Here is an 18,965-nt window from a genome sequence, read left to right as displayed (position 1 = left end):
TCCCCGACGCGCGCTCCTCAGGCCTCATGTTCCGACACTGCATGGCATTGAACAGAATTTGTGAATAGCACGGCGTACAGCATTAGAAAGCCATTGTCTACGAACATACAACATGGGTGGTATGACAGGTATTCGCTTCATGATCACATACAAAACTATTCATTCCATTCTTTCCTTCCCGCTTGCGATCATGCACCGACGAGCTCGCGGAACTCGTGGCCCCATTCAGGAGACTTTGACGTCGCAGCGACGAACGCGTCAAACTTCGGGCTTGCGCCCGACTGGCTGATCTTGCTGAGCGCCGCGACAGCACGCAGGGTACTGCGCTGGAGCTCTGCAGTACGCTCCAAGTCCTGCTTGACCGTATCCTTCGTCACCGCAGGTCCCTTCATGCTCTTCTCCAGCGGCGGCGTCAGGTCGTCCAAGCGCTGGGCAACGGCCGTAGGCGCGACCTGTGCGAGACGGAACAGCATCATGTGGCAGATGACCTTCACTTCGTCCGAGTCGTCCGCAAGACCGGTAGCGACATGGCCGAGGAAGTCGTGTAGGTCCAGTTTCATCAGGCACGTATCCAGCTATAGCAGATCGTCAGTGTCGGCACGGGGACAATCCCTAAGCTCGGAACTCACAAGTGTGTATAGCGTCTCGTAAGCCGTCTTGCGGGCCTCGAGACCGTCGTCGACCTTGTGCGTCCAAGGCCCCATTTGCACGGTTCGGATGAGATCCGGGTTGACAACAGTCTCTTTGTACAGGCTCGGCAGCAACGTCGACAAGTGATCGCGGATGAGATGCGGTCTTGAGCGAGCAGCAGAATTGAGCGCGGAAAGCGCGAGGCGTCTTACAGTCTGCCTTCAAGTGAGTACGCCGATCAACCTGCGGAAATAGGGAGCTGACCAGATCTGCGTCGGAAAGCAGGGACAAGAAGTCCAAGATGACGCTGCCAAGAAGCTCGTCAAACGATGGCTGCGCCTCCGCGAAAGTGTAGCGAATCGCGGAAAGCACTGTGGCCCTTGTTGCAGGGTTGGGGTCTTTGATGCGTTCCTAAAAATAATAATTAGACACAATGTAGGTGATTTGCTGCCCCACTCAACCTACATGGAGTTGCGGAAGGAAGCGTGCAGGCTGCGTAGTCGTGAGCTTGCCCAGACACGCCGCGGCGACATTGCGAGTCGTCTCCTCCGTGTTCTCCGAGTTCTCGAACAACGGCGTCCAGAGCTGCTCGGCGACAGTCTCGAGTTGGCCATGCGAGCAGTGAGTGACGATCTGCAGATATGACGTCAGCCAAGGAATACGATCGACGTGATCCTTTCTGACTGACCTCCTTGATCGCGTGCAAGGACAGCAGTCGCTTCTCCTGATCATGCTCGACCATCTTGACGATGAGCGGCAAGAAGTGGTGCAGATTGCCCACGGCGATGTTACCAGCGGCGAAGGCGGCAGCGGTGCGGACCTCCTCTTGCTCTGCCGCGAATCTCTCTATCGCTTGATTGAAGATCTCTTGCTGCGGGGACATGTCGCTGAAGGACCCTCTCGGTAAGCTATCTAGGGCACCAGACCGTCTGTACTTACATCAAGCGACCAACTTCGCCTACAACGAGTAAGCTGAGGACGACCTGGGACGTCTTCGCCTTGGATGTGGGCTACAGCCGACGTCATCGATTGGCAATCGCTCTCAAGCTGCAGCGTAAAGTGCCTACCTTCAAGTGCCTTGCGAACTCAGCGATCGTTCCAGCCGCCACAGCACGTTGCGAAATTACGACCTGTCCCACACACTTGGCCACATTGGTAAGGGACGCCTCAGCCTTGGGTGCCCTCTCGACCGCCGCCACCAAGTTCGGTATTACATGTGTCGCGATCTGCATGTCCGCCTCCACGAGTGCCCCCCAGAAGCCGAGCAAGGACTCGAAGGGGGCGCCAGACAGGAGCGGGGAGTACGCGATGCCGTACACGTCTGACAGAACCTCGCGTTCGACTTCTGGGAACGTCGCTTTGGGAGCAAGCTCGAGCAGGAGAGCAAGGATGTCCAGCGCAGCTCCAAGCAGCGAAATGTCGCTCGCGTTCAGGTAGGGCTTGAGAGGTGGAATAAGGTTGATAGGCAGGTCGGGTGGGATAGTGTTGTACCTGTGTGAATTATCAGCACATCGATAGCACTGATACACGCAAGTCAAATGTCGTACTTCTTGAGAAGAGAGCCCAAACAGTTGAACACGTCGATCTTGCCGCTCCTCCCGCTCTTCTTGAGCAAGACCGTGACCCACTCGACGCCTCCGTTGACCCAATCATCTCCAATCTCGACTTTCGTCGCGACCTTGGTCACAACCCTGACCGCGCCGTCCGTGCGTCCAGACGTCCTGCAGATGTACTCCCACTCCTTCCTGTTCTTTGTTTTCAGCACGTCCGTCGCCGAAACCCAAAGGTCTCCGATAACCTCTTCAGCCCCTGCGCGGACGTCCGCGTCCGTGTCATGGTTGCTCAGTCGCTTCACCGCTTCGTCATACACACGGTCGACCCACGCCCCACCCTTCACAGGGTGCATTGCGATGAGGAGAGCGGAGAAGATACGGAAGGCCTCTGTCGCGATTCGAGGGTGCTTCTCGCCGAGAGCCTGGAGGAGCAACGGGGTGATAGAGTCGAGCTGGCCAGCATATACAGGAGGGGCGTGCTTCGAAAAGAACAAAGTGAGGAATGACATGGTGGTGACCTGCAGACTGGCGGAGCTTGCCCGAGACGAGGAAGAAAGGACGGCCTTAGCAGTCGAGATAATCTGCGCAGATTGGCTCGCTAGACAGCCGGGGAGAACGGTCAAGAGTTTATAGAGCAGTGAGAAACCAGCTTCCAAAGTAGCAGGAGGGGTCTTCGACGACTTGATCTGACCAAGAAGAGCCTTCGACAACGAAGGAACCTGTGATTGCAGTAGGTTGTACGGACTTTCCTCGACCTCCATGCCCTCTTCGCGTTTTCGCTTGCCGCCTACTGTGTACTCCGCATTGTTTTGTGGTGAACCACCATAAACGCTCGTTTGGTTGAGAAGAACACCATATGTTGACCAAACTTCTAGTCGCACGGTCTCTTCGCGGTCTCCGAATCGTGAGATGAGTACGGGAGAGACTTCCTTATACAACATTGTTAGGAGCTCTGGCCGCGTCGCCACAACGGCAGCAAGTAGCTTTGTTGCTGAACGACGAATTTTATACGAGGTATCCTCATCGTCCGAGTATCTGACCTCCAAGTAAGCGATTTCGCTCCCGAAGTCGAACAGCATAGGACGACTTACTCGTCGCCGAGGTCTTCATCGTCCTCGTCGTCCTCGTCGGGCATCTCTTCATCTTCATCGTCGAGATCGCCTGCATAATTCTGAACGCAGCTGCATCAGTCTTGCCACAATTTGGAGATAACTAGACAGCTTACTGGATCATATTTGATATACTGGTTGCCGACCTGAATAACAGACTTCAAGTAAGGTGTGACCTCACTCGGGCACCTCAATACGACCGCCTCGAGGGCCTTCGACGAATGGATCAGTGTGTCAATCAAAAGCGATGGTCCATCGTATTTACCTGCAGGGAACTCTCCCGAAGCTCCTCATCGTCTCTCTGTGAGTCCTTGAGGATGTTAGGGATGATATCACTCAGTGTCGGTGCAATCTGATGTGGTGAATGACGCGCAATGGCTGCCACTAGTTGCACGACTGTCCTCTGCTTCTCGACATTGGCGGACGGGGCAAGTCCAGGTATGATGATAGAGGAAAGGAGCGTAGAGAACTCCTGCGGCTGCGCATGCGGCAGAAACTGTGCCAAAGTAGTGATCGCACGTTTCCTTACGGCCGGACGAGAGTGGTTCAGGACTGGCGTAAGCACAATTACGGGCGGCGGCTCCACATTAGAGAGGTATGCGGGGAAACGAGTGATCAAGATGGACAAGATAGCAAGAGTCTCAATTAAGGTCTCAGGTGGGGTGTCAGACTGGGGAATGTCATGGATCTGAGTGTATGCTGATTGGACGGGAAGGATGAACGTACATTCGCCACCTGGCCGAGGAGCTTGGGAGTCAGCTTCTCGCACGCCTTCGCCGCGATCTTGCCCTCTGGTGGAAGCTCTGACGTAATAGTCTTCAAGGCTATGCATCCTAGTAAGTGCTGTACCGGAGATCAGACGGGAGATCACGTACCAAGACCAGAGATATCTCGTAGCTCCTCGTCCTTCCCCGCGGAGAAATCAATCAGCTTGTCAACGACGAACTCCATCTGGGATTCCCGGATGATCTTGATGAGCTGACCCAAGCTATATAAGCAGTGTAAGATCCCTGCATCCTGTGAAGTGAAGTACGGGACATGCCACTTGACGGCTTGGTTCTTAACTTCCGAGATCTTGTCCTCGACCAGGGAGAGAACTTGTCGCAAGACCTTGTTCTCAGTCGTCTCATCGCCGAGAAAGCTGTTTGGATCCTGCTTGATCTCCAACAACAAGTCGTTCAGACCCATATAGCTATCGCGATTCGCGTCAGCAACCGCACATACGCGTCCATGTCTCAGGTTCCTTACCGGAAGTCCTGGTCTGGGGATTGCATCTAATACATCACGCGCGTGAGCTCGTGCGTCGCGCATCTCATAGTACACATACCTTCTCCACCAGACCGTTCATTATATACGACTTCGTCATGTTTGCAGACAATGAGGGGGAGGGGTATGCAAAGGGATGAAGGGGAAGACAAAGTGGCGAGGAATGTGGCGCCAACTCTAATGAGCACATATGGGCGCCTTTTCTACATGGCTTCGGCGCGTGCTCGTCCGAGGGTCCAGCCAGACATTCGCCCGCACAGTCCGGGCGCATCATGGCGCACCGAGCCTCGCCGATTCAGCTCCAGAGGATCAATAAGTCTGCATGAGCAAATGGCAAATGCATATACAATTTTGCGCTCTACATTACTCGAAGACAGCCCTGAACTCGTACAACTAGTCCGGAGATGCGTCCTTATTCATGATCGTAGCATAGTACGTATAGCTGTATCGATACAGTCTGGGTATGTGATTGAATGGTATATGTATATCGTATCGTAGAACGTCGACTAAATACCGGCACCCGAAGAAAGCACCCAAAACGGGACATAGCAGGATTCCGGACCCAAGACGAGGCGTATCCATCAAGAGGCCATTCGCACGAGAGCACGCACACGGGGCGTGTCTGGCTTGATCGTCCCCTCGGTCGAAGAGAAGATGTCGCGCATGTTAGTATGGTGGCGGCGGAATACAACCAGATATAGTGTCCCGCGTTTCTATGCTTGCTGGTCAGATACTGATACTGTCTATGGCGTACTTCGGTCCAGTTCTCGAACATACCTTTGTGCCTCTGGATGAATGGGGCTCTCGGATCTTCTTTACACTGCCTCGGAACCACTCGAAGCATCCTCTGGGCTTCACCCAAACATTCTCATGAAGCTGCAAGAAGATGTGAGCAACCGCGACAACGGTAACCACGGCGTGGCTAGTCCCACCCACCTTGAACTTATGCTCTCTGGGCTTGTTCTTGACAAGGTCCTCATCCTCAGTATCAGGGTTGTACTCAGATTCAGACTCTAGCTCCGAGAGGTCGCTGGAGAAACTGTCGCTCTCGGGGATAGGACGGTCATCCTCGTCGCTAGTGACCGTAGAGGAAGAGCCCCTGCGTTCACTCCAAATGCGTCCGTACGTAGCAGCGCGTGGCATATTTTGATTTTGGTCTGATGTCAGCGTGCGAGATGACAAGTCTTTAGATTAGGCGTCTAGGACGTGCGTTGATATCCACCGGTCGAAGGAGCGCGTTGAGAAGCGCGAGACGAGGTGATTGATTGGTGGGGGGAGCGGGAAAGGACACTATACCCGGCCGCTTTTATATCGCACAGGGTCGGCGTCTAATGGAAGGGGCGAGCCGTGTGTACGGGCCATTGTTGTCAAACTGACTTCGCGGCGTCACTTTTTTGTCCTTCCTTGTCATCAAGCCTTGACAGGCGCCGGCCCAGCTTCCACGTTGCATCTTACAAGCACCGCCATCTGTGCTCGTTCCCTGGCCTGTGTCGCCTCCAGTGCCCAAGCAGCGAAAAAGAGTGGAGGCGGCTCTATCTCGAAATTAGCATGGCGCACCACGAATCAGCGTAATGTGTGCTTACTACTACTCCACCGCAGCAGCACGGAAACGGCGGGTCCCGATGCGAGCACTGCCGACCTTTGCTGCTGCTGCTGCTGCTGCTTTGCCACAGCATCCGAGCGTCACTGGGGAGGCACGGCGGGGCAAAGCCGCTATGTAAGAAGATTGACTCACGACACGCGACAATTCGATTGTGGCATGCATTTGGATTGTGGATGCGACCATCGCGACAGCTGCACGACCCGTGAATGGAACCACCCGGACAACTGAACGGAACATAACCTTCTATTTTCAGGACTTCCCTATACAGACAAGCGCTGCTAACAATTGCATCTTGTTCATGTCTTTAGAGATAGGCCGCAGACACACAATACCTGATCGTCTTCTGTACATCAGTCATAACACAGATGAACGCTGGACAACGCGCACTGATCAACATAGGGACGACGAACATGAAGAATCATAACAGCATACCGTATCAAAGTCAGACAGGGCGTCTGACCGTAACTGTAAAGCTTAGATACAGTCACACCGCAGTCGTTCTAAGCGTCACCGGGATGGACGTTAGGCTGTACTCCACGGAAATACCTCCCTAAACGTGTCCGATATGAGCGTCCACAGCCACCATGAGGTAAGTCGGTACGCACAGGGCATCCGTCGAACTCCTGCAGGACGGTGAGGTAAAGCTGTGTGTCGTTGGTGACTGCGCTGACCACTTCAACCGGAAGATTCAGGGTCGAGGGTGGTGGAGTGCCCTGCGAGGGCAGGCCTGGGACCGTTGACGGTCATAAGTAGCCGAATGACGACGATCTAGGTTGTTGCAACATACCGAAATTGGACACCGAGTACTTGCCAAGGTCAAGCATGAAGCTGCCCTCAGCGAGCGTACCATTCGCGTTCACGTTCTCGAACGAAGGAGGCGCAGGCCCCCCGGTGAGATAGACGGTGAAGGGCGTGTACGCCGACTCGCACCAATTCGAGAGAGCATACTCGAAGGCGAAGTCGACACCGGGGACGATGACATCGTTGGCAACGGGCGCATCGATAGTACCGGAGAAGGGACTCTGCCACACAGTTGCCTCACGCTTCGGCAAGACGGCTGCAGAGGCGAGCGTAGCGAAGAGGGGGGCAATAGCGGTAATGAACAGCTTCATGACGATTGTGAGGTATTGGGGGGAGTAGGTAGGAGGTCGGGTTGATTAATCTCTGCTGAGGATCTGTGGTCCAAGCATCGTCTTCAATGTGGCTTTTATACCCGCAAGATACACAGTGCAGAATATCTCGACCTACCGTATCTAATGGATATAGCCGCTGTGCCGCTATGCTTTGCGAGCCGAAACACGGACATCTTAGATTCGCCACTTCGACAGGTCGGAGCGGGAGAATGCTAGGAAGCCAGGGGGAAGCCAGGCCAACTCGCAAAAATATCCAATAGCATTAGGCATCGCTCTATACACTTACGGCCGGCATCGCGCTATCTCCTGCGTCATCCATCCAAATGATTCCAGGATGGAAGATGAGACGCGCCTGCAATAGTCAGACGCTAGCGACTCACCGGAGGTTGTCTAGAATCGCGCCCGGCCCTTGCCCATGCCCACGCTCACGTCCAAGGCATCATGTCATGATAGGCAGCATGTTTGACCGAGCCTCATGCAGAGCGCGTCGTTTGCGCGGGGCCGGTTGCTGCCCATCATCGCGCTCAAGAATCGCCATTGAGCGCAGGTAGGGCGTACGGATGTCTAAGATGTGCCTGTCCGGAAGCAGGCACATCGGCGATACTTTACCTTCTCGAAAACCAATGAATGCTCCTGCTCCTCCAACGTACCGTGCACTTGAAAGGGATTCCGTTCCAGAACCAGAAGATGGTTACGCGCAATAGTACAGCATAGTATAGTACAATGGTTCCTCATGACCCCTCATTCCCTGCGAAAGCGCATCAGTCGGTGCCTGAGGTACGAGGGTGGTGATGACGAAAGGCGACGTCGCCTGGCTTACCAGACTCAAGCGTCCATTGATCGTGCTTCTTCAAATCCTCTGCCGTGACAGTCGGCCGAACATTATCGACAGACTTCAGGAAGTCTGCTACACGCAAGGGAGGTTCTTGCAGCTCGTCGCTCTCTATGTCCGTCCATGACTTCTCCTGAGCTTCCGGATCTCCGGGTGAACATGGTGTCCATTTCTTCACATCTGGGAGCCACTTGAAATGTGTCGCGGTGAGGACCTTCCGCACCGGCTGCATGAGAGCATCTTGCACAACGATAGCAATGTCCGAACCCGAATAGCTGAAATGGCGCACACCATTAGCGCATGAGTAGGCGGAGGTCTAGATCAATTAATTTGCATACCCGTCCGTCTTGTCCGCGAGAAGACGGTAGTCCTTGGGAGTCAGTTCACAAGGTGTATCGCCCACATGCAGCTCGAACATTCGCCGTCTGGCCTCTGGGCCCGGTAGGGGAATGTATATCCTCTTTTGGAACCTGTCCAACATCACTATCAGCTCAGTGAGACAGTTCAGCAGCGCACAATCCTCACCGTCGCTTTATCGCGTTATCCAGCTGCCATGGGATATTTGTCGCGCCGAGAACTAAGACGCCAGTGTCATCGTGACCAACACCGTTCATCTGAACTAGGAACTCAGTCTTGATTCGTCGCGATCCTTCCGACTCAGATTCGTTTCTCGTCCCGGCTAGCGAATCCACCTCGTCTATGAATATAATCGCAGGCTTATTCTCACGAGCCATCTCGAACAGTTGCTTCACGAGTCTGCACGTGAGAACACAGACAAAGAAGGTCAGCATCCCGGACATGCGCCAGCATGGCCCGACGTAACAAGACAGCACTCACCGCTCCGAGTCTCCCTGCCACTTGCTCACCAAGTCGCTCGAGCTGACGCTGAAGAACGTCCCGTTCGCCTCCGTCGCGACCGCTTTCGCGAGGTACGACTTGCCCGTTCCCGGCGGGCCGTACAGCAGGATCCCCCTCCATGGCGTCCGCTTCCCCGTGAACAGATGAGGGAACTTGATCGGCAGGATCACCGCCTCCTTCAGCGCCTCCTTCGCCGCCTCCAGCCCCGCGACGTCCTCCCACTTTACGTTCGGCTTCTCGCTCACGATCGCGCTCGCGAGCCCCGCGCGCAGCTTCTTAACCTCCGGGTCCGTGTCGTCGTCTTCTTTGCTGTGTAGTGCGCAGACAGGAATAAGGGGACAGGGACGGGTGGGGGAAGGGGGAGAGGGAGAGGGGGAAGGTTGAACGACAGGAAGGCGAGTGGCTGGGTGAGCTCAGCGGCACACGGACGAGGAGGGGCGCGAGCTCAGCAGGACGGACTCACCCCTTGCCTCCTCCGCCAGTCCCGCCGTTTGCCCCGCTGACGCCTACGAGCTTCTTCGCACGCTTCTCCTCCTTGCTCTGGAGGTGTTCCTTGAGTGTCTCCGCGCGTGCGAGGTACTCGTTGAACTTGGTCTTGATCAGCTTCTTCGACCGCTCGTTCTTCTCGTCTACGCGTCCATGAGCACATGTAAGTCTTCTGAGGTATCGCTGAACATACATTTGAGCGCGAGCATGAAGTAATCGAGGGCATTGGAGTAGAGCTTGTAGGCCTCTTCATAGTTCTGCTTCTTGTCTTCCTCTATCGCGCCCTGCACGATCTCAATGGCCCTCTGCGTAACATGTTAGTCAAACGTGCTCATCTGACAGCGTCTCATACAACTCACGTCTAAGTTATGAGACATGGTCGCAGTCGGTTGGTATCTGAGCGGGGAAGAGCCTTAATCGAGCCACCGACTGTGCCAGTGACCGCATCAGTTGCCTGATCCGTATTGCTTGTCGTTGTTAGGATCAAAGGCTGCAGCCTAACAGCCGCAAACAAACGCCTTGTATATACTCGACAATCGACTCCACCTGTGGCCAGCACGTTTCTGGCGATCGGCGATCGCCCTCGACTGCAGAGGACATGTTCCCCTTGTCTTACGATAACAGTAGGATTAGGCGAACCATTACGGTACAGGCGTCACTATCACTACAACAATTCCAGTCATGCGCAGTCCTCGAGAGGGAAGGGGGAACCCGCCAACGTCCGTGTCGGAAAGTGAACGCAAGTGAGTAACATTCGCAATCCACATCGGGCGCGCAAACAGTCCCGGCGTGGCATCTGCACTACTAACTAGCCGATCCGCGAGGGAGCGTGGTACTACTTCTACATCAAGGTGCGTGTGGCTGGAACTACGAGGAAGACAATAAAGACGAGACATGAGACGAGACGGAGAGACGACCTTAGTCAGAAGTAGGAAGAGGACGCAGGAACGGCACGACCGTCGTGGCGCCACACAATACGTGCGTGATGACGCGATACGAGGCACAACACCACCTACAGGAGATGCAACCTCTCCATGGCGACAGGATAGCGATCACAAGACGTGTACTTGCTCCCTAGCCAAGTGAGTCGCACTCTGGTGGACGTGCTTGGGACGGTCGACGAGATGGCAAACCTCGATACCCTGCACCCAGGGATGCTTGATGATGTCGTCGATGAGCGACCGCATCTTCGGGTTTGGCTCGAGCATCTTGCGGATGAGCGGCCTGCACGCCCGCGGAGAGAGGTTGTTGATGGTCGGGGGACAAGCCGACTGCGATGGGGTATTACAGGCGGAGACATACGCAGCGAAAAGCTGATCCGTCGGTTGCGCCACGGTCCACGGGAGCTCCTGGAAGTGCAGGCAGTAGTAGACGATTCCGCACGCCCAGATATCCACAAGGCGGGCATCATAGGCTATTTCCCAAACATTAGGGAGTCAGGGCGGGTGAAGCAAGGGCATTTGCTTACGTTTGCCTAAAAATTGCTCGGGAGCAATGTAAGGCTCACTGCCGCAAAGCCCCGTGGACATGTGGATCGTCTGCTCCCAAGGAAGACGATAGACGGTCGATGCGCCATAGTCACCAATCTTGCCGATCCGGTGAGCTGAGCTGCTGCGGAATCAGCCAAACTTCTCCACGTACCTTGAGGTGGCCCTGCATGTCGAAGAACAAGTTCTCCGGTTTGATATCACGATGGGCAACACCTTGACTATGAAGATACGCAACGCCGGTCAAGATCTGCTTGAAGCAGCACTCGACCTCGCTGGGTGACATGCCGCCACGTTTGATCGCCGCGTAGAGGTCTCCGCCAGGGCAAAACTCCATGACCTCGCACCAGTGCTGGTTCTCGTCCTGGACGAGATCGACCGTTTCAACCACATTGACGTGGTGCAGTGTCGAGGAGATACAGAATTCCGCCGTGAGCTTCTTGACGTACTCCTTCTCTGTCTCGTTCTTTCTCCGCTTCCTGAACTCCTATGATGCAAGGATGAGGCCTTGCATAGCCAACCTCGAAAGCACTTGGACACACACCTTGACAGCGTACAACTTCTCCTCACTACGATCCCACTTGTGAGCGAGACGGACGACCGAGGTCGCGCCCTTGCCAATAGCCACCTTCTCACAGACCCCGTACTTCTTGAGAAGGCTGATAGTGCTCGCGCCAGCTTCAGAACGCCCACCCCGATCAGAGTCGGACTTCTTGCTGCTCGCCGTCGAGCGCGCAGATGATCTCCTCACGAGCTTGGGCGTGCCGAGCAGGTCTCTGAGAGTGAACTTCTGGCTGCCGGTGTCCGAATGTACAGAGGGCGGCCGCTTGTTGTTCGACTTCTCGTCACCTGCGGAGAGAGTCGGCAATATCCGCGGAGCCGTGGGAGGAGGTTGCTCCTTCTTGGATGCGGGTTTCAAAGGCTGATTGACAGGAAGGGCAAGTTTGCCTCCTGAAACACCGGCAGACATGCTGGGAGCCCGACTGGGCGGCTGAGTGGACGGGACGCTCCAGCTCTCACACTCTGAAGGCGAGGGCGACTCGCTGGAGGAGGGCGTGATGGAGCCGGCGGTGGAGGAGGAATTGTGCTTGCCGTGAGGACCTCCATTGATGTTGAGCGTGTCGAGCTTGGTGCGCATGTCTTCCAGGCTCTTGCGAGTGTGGCCGGGCTGCTTGGCGTAGGCTTTGGAGTCTGGCGGGGGCAAGGGGACGTGAGGTTGCGATGGGTCAAAGACGCCACTGAGGGCTGCGGCAGGGCCGGAGGAACGGCGAGAACGCGGTTTACCGTTTCTTTGAGCTATGAGCAAAAACATGTGAGCGAGAGAAGGCGAGGTGGAGTGGAGGAGACGAATGACTAACCATGCGGCGGTTTATCTGAGCCCTCGGGACCTTCGCCCTCGGCCTGGGTTGTGTCGTTAGAGTCGGTCATGGTAGGTAGAGGTGATGAGATGGCGTGAATTGTGATCGTGAGGGGCGGGAGGCGCTGATTGAAGGCGATGAGAGAGAAAGTGGGTGCAGGGGAGAGGAGAGCGAATGGAGCGTTATTGGGGGGAAAGTTATGGGTTTATAGAGATATCATGACGGCGGCCAGGTTGTAGGGGTGTTGTGTTGGGTAGAGAGGAGGGTTTGGTGCGGGCTGGAGCGGGCGGGCCCTCTCGCGGTGCCCGGAGGGGGGGCTGGGATGGGGCGGAGGATGGAGGAGGAGGCTGAGCTGAGGGCTGCAGGAGACGAACCGGAGCAAAACCCCTGCGCCACACCACACCCGTTGCGGTTTTATCCATCGATTATGTAAGCTCCTTGCTGCACTCGCCACGCAGGCGTCTATCTGCCCTGTCCCGGTGTCCGTCCGAGCTCGCCCCCGCACGCAGCCTGCAGCGGTCTCCGCCATCGGGCACACTATGTACATACCAGCTGCCAATGCCGCCGGCCGGCGACGAGCCGACGCCCGTTTACGACAGTCTTGCCCACACCAACGCCCTCGCCGTGTCCATCGGCCCTGCCCGCCTTCGCATCGCACACGAGGTGATGCTTGCGAACGTCCCTCTCAGACCCGTCTTGTGAATCGCAGCAACCTGATTACTTCCTGCCACGATTCTGATAGAAGCGACTTATTTCATCTCCCGAGCTAAACTCGCCCCTCATGCCACAATACAGCGAAGCGTCCCGTCCTATGATGGCACTCGTTAGTGCTGCCGAGATAACGACTGGACCGCCAGCGGGCTTTTCGCTATAGCACCGGATGCCATCTTTCCCAGGCGCCACTCTGATTGGCACCCTCCCGACGCGGCAACTCATCCAGGCGCTCGTCCGTCTCAGCCTCCGTCTCCGATTCATCATCCATACACACACTTCCCATCCCCGAATTGCGTGCGATTCGTCCCTGCAAATGTCACCAGTGTTGCCCGCTATAGCGACGACCAGAACCAGACGGCGTGGAACGTCCCAGTCAGCACCGGAGGAACTCGGGCTGCATGTCCTCGGAGCCTTCGAGACCCATCGCGCCCAGACTACAACGTCCCGGTGAGGTGGCGCACTTTTGTAGACAGACGCCAGATACTCGATCTCTTGTCAGGTGCAAGGCGTACAGAGGCGTACAGAGACTTTGAGAAACATCGGCAGCGGGCATGGCACAGACGTGCCACAAACTTGCTGCTCATCCGCGACAGGCATCTTCAAGGGCAACGACGACCGCGGCACAGGAAGCTTAATGAAAGCCAATCGTTGCATCGTCGTCCCGCAGACCAGATGAGATGAGATTGAGATGGCAGCCCATAGATCGAACGTACGGTATGGTCCGCGGCCGGGAGACTGAAGTAGTAATACCATCGAGTAGGACAGCGCGCGCCAGTCGAGCGGAAAGTGGCAGTTCCGAAAAAAGCCAGTCGCAATCGATCCACCCGGTACTGTGCAGCTGCTCTGATAGAGTTCTGGCAGATCCCGAGTGGCTGGTCTCACGTAAGCGCGCCCTGGCATCCGCCATCGACAGCCCCATTCGCTCCCTATCGACCCTCCTCAAGACTCAAGGTGAGCTCGTCGCTGCCCGCAACGCCTCCAAAATCCTCATACCCCCCTTCATCGTGCTGTCCTCGCAGCCGCCATGGTCAACCTCCGGTCCCAAAAGCGCCTCGCCGCATCCGTCGCTGGCGTCGGCAAGCGAAAAATCTGGTTTGACCCCAACGAGCAGGCTGAGATCGGCAACGCCAACTCCCGCACTCATGTCAAGAAGCTCATCAAGGACGGCCGCATTATCATCAAGCCCACCACCGTCCACTCCCGCGCCCGCACCCGCGACCTCCTTGCCGCGAAGCGCAAGGGTCGCCACACCGGCCCCGGTAAGAGGAAGGGTACCGCCGACGCTCGTTTCCCCACGAAGGTCCAGTGGATGAGGAGGCAGCGGGTCTTGCGTCGGCTGTTGAGGAAGTACAGAGAGGCTGGGAAGATCGACAAGCACCTGTGAGTCCGCGATGGCGTTCTTTCTCCGTGCAGGACAGCCCCTCTTATGCAAACGCTCGTCGGTACAAAGCTACCACTCACTCTACCAGAAGTCGAAGGGTAACGTCTTCAAGAACAAGCGTGTCCTTATGGAGTACATTCACAAGGCCAAGGCCGAGAAGACCCGTACCAAGGTCCTCACGGACCAGATGGAGGCCCGCCGTGTCAAGAACAAGGTATGTCCTCGATCTTAGTCGCGTTAGTCTGATGTCCTTATCGCACCCTGTTACAGGCGGCTCGCGAGCGTCGTGCTGCGCGTGTGTTGGAGAAGAGGCAGGCAATCCTTGCTGTGGAGCACGATGCCCCCGTCCGGGAGTAAACCCGATAAATCCCCTTCTCTCCCATCCGCCCACTCGTCACATTCACGTATCAATACGCTGTACCCTATGCTATGCCCCCCACGCCAGTACGCCAAGCCCATGCTCGCATGTTATTACATGGTCTTCCGATGTCATCTCCACAGCACGGAGCAGATCCAGGTCTTACCCGGAAGTAAATGTATACGATATACAAACATTCCTGTGACTGCGCTCGGTATGACTGGTACGACCGGTAGCCTAGTTCCAGATAACACCACCTCATGAATGAGAACGACGCATTGATATGTTGGCGATTGCTCTGACGGGAGGATAGTGCATGCCTTTCGCCGTACGTCACCGTGTTGAGGGACACGGTAAAATAGATGACAAGCTCCGTATTTTCGCACTACTCGCACTACTACGTATACACAACCTAAGAAAATCAGTCCATAGTCATTGTACAGCCAGTCGGGGTTGCGCCCCTATCTCCCGAGGATGCGGCACCGCGCCTCACATAAATGTACATAGACGCCTACAACTCCTCCGAGGCCCCTTCCTGCTTGACCAGAGGCTGCTGGAGATGATCGGCGCGGATCCCTGCGACGGAAGATCGGTCGCGGGTCAGCAGGTCAGAGCAGGACGTGCGCGAGGTCCATACACATGCGCTTCACGTCGCGCTCCTTCGCGATCGCCTCGACCATCTCCCGCGTGATCGCCAGCGACTCGCCTGCTTCTGCGCCCTCGAGCCCGGAAGCGTCCCTCCGGACGCGGCGCACGAGGAGCCCGCACTCGTTCAGGGCGAACGCGGCGTCCTCGACGCGGAGGTTCGTCGCGCGCGCGATGTCCACGAGCGTGCAGCGGACGACGACGTGCGTCGTCGCGCTCCCGTCCGCGTTCGCGGTCGTCTCGACGCTCCGGAGCGTGGTCCACATCGGGTCTGTGTGCGGACGTAAATACCACACGTTCTGACGGACGCGCGCAGTGGCGTACACGGGCCACTGACCGTTCATGTCGTTCATGTGCGCCGTCCGGGCGGCAATGGCGGCCGCCGAGAGCTCCTCGCCGTCCCAGCCCTTGGTGCTCTTCCTCTTCTTCTTCGAGACGGACGAGCCGTCCTCAGTGTCGCGGGAAGGAGATTGCGCGAAGGCGTCCGCCACGTCCGTTGTCAGACCGGTCGTCACAACCTGCGCCGTATCCGGTGGTAGCACCGAGAGCAGCCGCCTGCAAATCGCACGAAGCACGTTGCACGGAGCCAGTATGTTTGTTAGGCGCATGACGTCCTGCGCGCAAACGCGACTAATTGCAGGTAGGGGCTGCACGCACCGGAAGAACCTGATGAGGGTGGACACCCAGTACGTGAGGTAGCTGCGCAACCCCAGATCCGACAGCGGCCGCTCGGGAGTCCCGATCTTCCCAGCCCTCCGGGAGAGCTCATAACCTAGCGGTATCAAAAGAGAGAAGATGACCACAGCACACAATGCACGCAAGCCAAATATGTCAGCTCCAATGGCGAAGACCCGGCGACGCCATCGCCACCAAGGCGACCTAACTGCGCACGCACTGAATTCTATGAGAAGCATGCCGTAGCCCTTCTTTTGATAAGGGGGCAGGACGACGATGCAGGCCAGATTGTAGTCGTCATACGACACTTTCTCCTGCGGGCCGCAACGTGTCAGCAAAGTTTACTTGGGATCCCGGCCGTCGTATATTACCTTCGAGAAGAAGCCAAGGACATGGTCCCTCTGAGAGTCAGCATCTGTGAGGATATAGAAGAGGACTGCGCGAAAAGGCGTAGCCCATGCCCCGGTCAGTGTGTCTTAAAGTGCGTAACGACTGAGCGCCGCCTCACAGTTGTCGCAGTCGAAAAAGAGGGTCTTTATGTCAATGAAGAACTTGCCGAACAGCGATAGGTTCTGGCAGTAGAGCTGACAGGGGTCGGCGTCAAGGTCAGCGTATACCGCATACAAGCACCGTGCAGGGCCAAGAAGAAACCGCGTACCTTCTCCTTTGCCCCATCGACTTCCCAGATGATGTGAGCCCCACGCTGATAGACTTTGCGCCCTGGCGGACTTTTCCGCGTACACTTTTTCTAAGACACCTGGCGTCCGTCAGCCTGGATAGACGTAATAGGCGAGCTGTGGTGCACGCACGAGGTGCACTTCCCAGGACAGGCCTTCTGCCATGTACTTGAAGCATCGATCGCAGACCCACAGGGTCGAGTTCTGGCCAGTGCCATGGCTGCGACCCAGTCCTCCCGCGAGAAGGTCGGACGTTCGCCCATGCGAGCGTATCGAAGACCGAGACACCCCGGGTATTCTGCCCACTGCACTGGGTGTATGCGAGCTCGGCGTGCCTGTCTCCTCGGTCTCCGACTCGGTCAGAGGATATGGCGAGAAGTACCTGTGCTGGATTAGCGCGAACCCAGACACACTCGTACCCACGACAGATACGCCAGGCGTGCCGCGCAGGCTAGAATGAAGTGTAGGATACGCACCACGTCTTGATCTGCCACCGTCCGAATATGACTTTGTCGAAGTTCCTTTTTGCGGTGATCTGCTTGTGATGCTCGATGTCATACTCTTCCTCCGTGATCACGCTCGCGTTCGCCTTGCTCGCGTCCTCGTCCTCAGGCTGCGCGGACCCTGAGCCTGCATCCTGATCGCGCGGGGGGCGGCTGGGAGAGCTACGTAGACTGGAAGACCCTGCGCCATCTACAGAGTCTCTCTTTCTTTTGCGTGTTGTGCCGTTGCTCATGTCGTTCACCTCATGTCCTCCTGCAGGACGGACATCGCGTTCCGCCACCCACTCATCGAGGCGTTTGTCTTTGTCCACGTAATGGACGTAGACCTCCGCGCCATGGCGATCCAGGATATGAACCTGTTCTGTGCGCACACGCGTTTGGTCGGGGGGCTCGGACATGCAGAGGGTGGCACTTACGTTCTACGCCGTTCCTGTTCACAATGTACACATCTCTGTCTCCTGCATGGGACTCCGGCGCGGCTAATGTCTTGGGCATGAGGCCGTGCCGTCGATGAAGGACTTCTGTGTGGAACACGCTCAAGAGCCGCTTAATGCAAGAAGACAGCCGAGGCCGGCGGGGGAAGGAGGACTTGAGGCTTAACGTTTGGCCGCTCAGCAAGTCCACGCGATTGCTGGACACGCGCAGGTCGGAGAATAAGTGAAGCAGACGTTCAGCTCAGAGCTGGTGGCAAGAACCAAGGCCATGTCCGACCGGGACCCCCGGACCATTGAATCTAGCGCTAGCCAAGGTCGTACATATTTGAGCTTTATCTACTCCGAGTTCAGACACCTGAGCTACGGCGCAGCAGCTCCAACTCGAATTTGACTCTAGGTTGGTAGCAGACTATCGGCTGCAGCTTTGTGCTGCTGCGTAGTCACGCTGCCGCTAGAGACGACTCCGACACAAACGCCACCCATCCATGGGTTTGCACTTCATGCTCCTAGCCTTCCTGCTGTTCAATGCAACTCATCATGAGCAGTATAGCGAGCAGCGCAACTTCCTTCGAGCGAAATCTCTACTTCCGAAACCACAATGTGGGTCGTCAGTATCACCGCTCCAGACAGCCTACCACACAATTTAATTGACATCTGCCTCAGAGAACTCCCTACCTAGAACCTCCGGTACCCGACGCGCTCAAGTTCGTGTGAGCTGCAGAAAGATCTTCGACCTCCGGTCGTAAGATAGAGGTGGCGATAGTGCGGGCTGCTACCTGCCCCCGCCAGACGCTGGCTCAAATCAGCCCAACCAGTACTAAACGTCCTGACAATAAGGTTCTTCTTCTTCTAGATCCCGTTTATTGCCCTGCGAGGCCGAGCCTCATGGTAGGCCGTAAATACAATACTGTCTACTTGACAATAAGGTTGACAACTGATAGAGCACGGATCACCTGGCATTGCACCCATCGTGAACCCACCAAAGGTTAGCCTGACTCTCACAGGAAACCGGGAAGGGTTTTGCGTACCCTCCTCAGGCACTTCTCTTCATGAAACTCATCGGAAGGTCTGCGTCATGCGGTTCGCTGGAGCGCGGAGTCTCCGAGCTGCCCATGTACAAGCTCGACTCAATCCCCAATTCGTCAAAGCGTCCAGGCAGGAATCGCGAGGAACAATGGCACATGTGCTGTGGAGAATGAAGGATGCAGTCGGATCGTCAAAAGGACACGAGCCAGAAAGGCATTATTCTTTGTATTGAACTCT

The 18,965-nt window shown here is 56.3% G+C and overlaps 7 protein-coding genes across 7 annotated transcripts; 1 reads left to right on the top strand and 6 right to left on the bottom strand.

Annotated features, from left to right (window-relative positions):
- Positions 1 to 45: 45 nt before the first annotated feature.
- DICSQDRAFT_156598 (TIP120-domain-containing protein) lies at positions 46 to 4,671 on the bottom strand. The gene is made up of 16 exons (XM_007368408.1): positions 4,620 to 4,671; positions 4,541 to 4,566; positions 4,335 to 4,484; positions 4,168 to 4,280; positions 4,019 to 4,116; positions 3,558 to 3,962; positions 3,409 to 3,504; positions 3,275 to 3,354; positions 2,178 to 3,218; positions 1,698 to 2,121; positions 1,570 to 1,640; positions 1,319 to 1,517; positions 1,096 to 1,263; positions 895 to 1,041; positions 630 to 845; positions 46 to 575 (listed from the first exon to the last, which is right to left on the bottom strand). The coding sequence occupies exons 1-16, from the start codon at positions 4,656 to 4,658 to the stop codon at positions 189 to 191; spliced, it is 3,660 nt and encodes a 1,219-aa protein (XP_007368470.1). The 5' UTR covers positions 4,659 to 4,671; the 3' UTR covers positions 46 to 188.
- Positions 4,672 to 4,679: 8 nt separating this feature from the next.
- On the bottom strand, positions 4,680 to 5,821 carry DICSQDRAFT_156597 (uncharacterized protein). The gene is made up of 3 exons (XM_007368407.1): positions 5,495 to 5,821; positions 5,336 to 5,434; positions 4,680 to 5,271 (listed from the first exon to the last, which is right to left on the bottom strand). Exons 1-3 carry the CDS (start codon positions 5,699 to 5,701, stop codon positions 5,140 to 5,142), a joined length of 438 nt encoding a protein of 145 aa, XP_007368469.1. The 5' UTR covers positions 5,702 to 5,821; the 3' UTR covers positions 4,680 to 5,139.
- A 634-nt stretch (positions 5,822 to 6,455) lies between these two features.
- DICSQDRAFT_182330 (uncharacterized protein) lies at positions 6,456 to 7,273 on the bottom strand (the record flags this gene model as incomplete). The annotated part of the gene is made up of 4 exons (XM_007368406.1): positions 6,456 to 6,533; positions 6,594 to 6,711; positions 6,767 to 6,888; positions 6,949 to 7,273. 3 exons carry the CDS (start codon positions 7,271 to 7,273, stop codon positions 6,646 to 6,648), a joined length of 513 nt encoding a protein of 170 aa, XP_007368468.1. The 3' UTR covers positions 6,456 to 6,533; positions 6,594 to 6,645.
- Positions 7,274 to 7,848: 575 nt separating this feature from the next.
- Positions 7,849 to 9,869, bottom strand: DICSQDRAFT_109682 (AAA-domain-containing protein). The gene is made up of 8 exons (XM_007368405.1): positions 9,830 to 9,869; positions 9,664 to 9,775; positions 9,448 to 9,613; positions 8,964 to 9,293; positions 8,652 to 8,882; positions 8,465 to 8,596; positions 8,115 to 8,401; positions 7,849 to 8,042 (listed from the first exon to the last, which is right to left on the bottom strand). The coding sequence occupies exons 1-8, from the start codon at positions 9,845 to 9,847 to the stop codon at positions 8,026 to 8,028; spliced, it is 1,293 nt and encodes a 430-aa protein (XP_007368467.1). The 5' UTR covers positions 9,848 to 9,869; the 3' UTR covers positions 7,849 to 8,025.
- Positions 9,870 to 10,081: 212 nt separating this feature from the next.
- On the bottom strand, positions 10,082 to 12,577 carry DICSQDRAFT_156595 (Pkinase-domain-containing protein). Its single transcript, XM_007368404.1, has 5 exons — positions 12,316 to 12,577; positions 11,502 to 12,253; positions 11,112 to 11,444; positions 10,939 to 11,056; positions 10,082 to 10,884 (listed from the first exon to the last, which is right to left on the bottom strand). The coding sequence occupies exons 1-5, from the start codon at positions 12,383 to 12,385 to the stop codon at positions 10,523 to 10,525; spliced, it is 1,635 nt and encodes a 544-aa protein (XP_007368466.1). The 5' UTR covers positions 12,386 to 12,577; the 3' UTR covers positions 10,082 to 10,522.
- Positions 12,578 to 14,053: 1,476 nt separating this feature from the next.
- Positions 14,054 to 14,767, top strand: DICSQDRAFT_66195 (60S ribosomal protein L19; the record flags this gene model as incomplete). Its single annotated transcript, XM_007368403.1, has 3 exons — positions 14,054 to 14,409; positions 14,480 to 14,624; positions 14,681 to 14,767. 3 exons carry the CDS (start codon positions 14,054 to 14,056, stop codon positions 14,765 to 14,767), a joined length of 588 nt encoding a protein of 195 aa, XP_007368465.1.
- Positions 14,768 to 15,376: 609 nt separating this feature from the next.
- DICSQDRAFT_66276 (acyl-CoA N-acyltransferase) lies at positions 15,377 to 17,763 on the bottom strand (the record flags this gene model as incomplete). The annotated part of the gene is made up of 10 exons (XM_007368402.1): positions 15,377 to 15,684; positions 15,751 to 15,968; positions 16,071 to 16,185; positions 16,309 to 16,402; positions 16,460 to 16,524; positions 16,597 to 16,672; positions 16,747 to 16,836; positions 16,898 to 17,147; positions 17,242 to 17,629; positions 17,685 to 17,763. The coding sequence occupies 10 exons, from the start codon at positions 17,761 to 17,763 to the stop codon at positions 15,377 to 15,379; spliced, it is 1,683 nt and encodes a 560-aa protein (XP_007368464.1).
- Between the last annotated feature and the right edge of the window lie 1,202 nt (positions 17,764 to 18,965).

Source organism: Dichomitus squalens (assembly GCF_000275845.1).
Source record: "Dichomitus squalens LYAD-421 SS1 unplaced genomic scaffold DICSQscaffold_35, whole genome shotgun sequence".
Taxonomy (NCBI): domain Eukaryota; kingdom Fungi; phylum Basidiomycota; class Agaricomycetes; order Polyporales; family Polyporaceae; genus Dichomitus; species Dichomitus squalens.
This window is presented reverse-complemented; position numbering and strand designations above follow the sequence as displayed.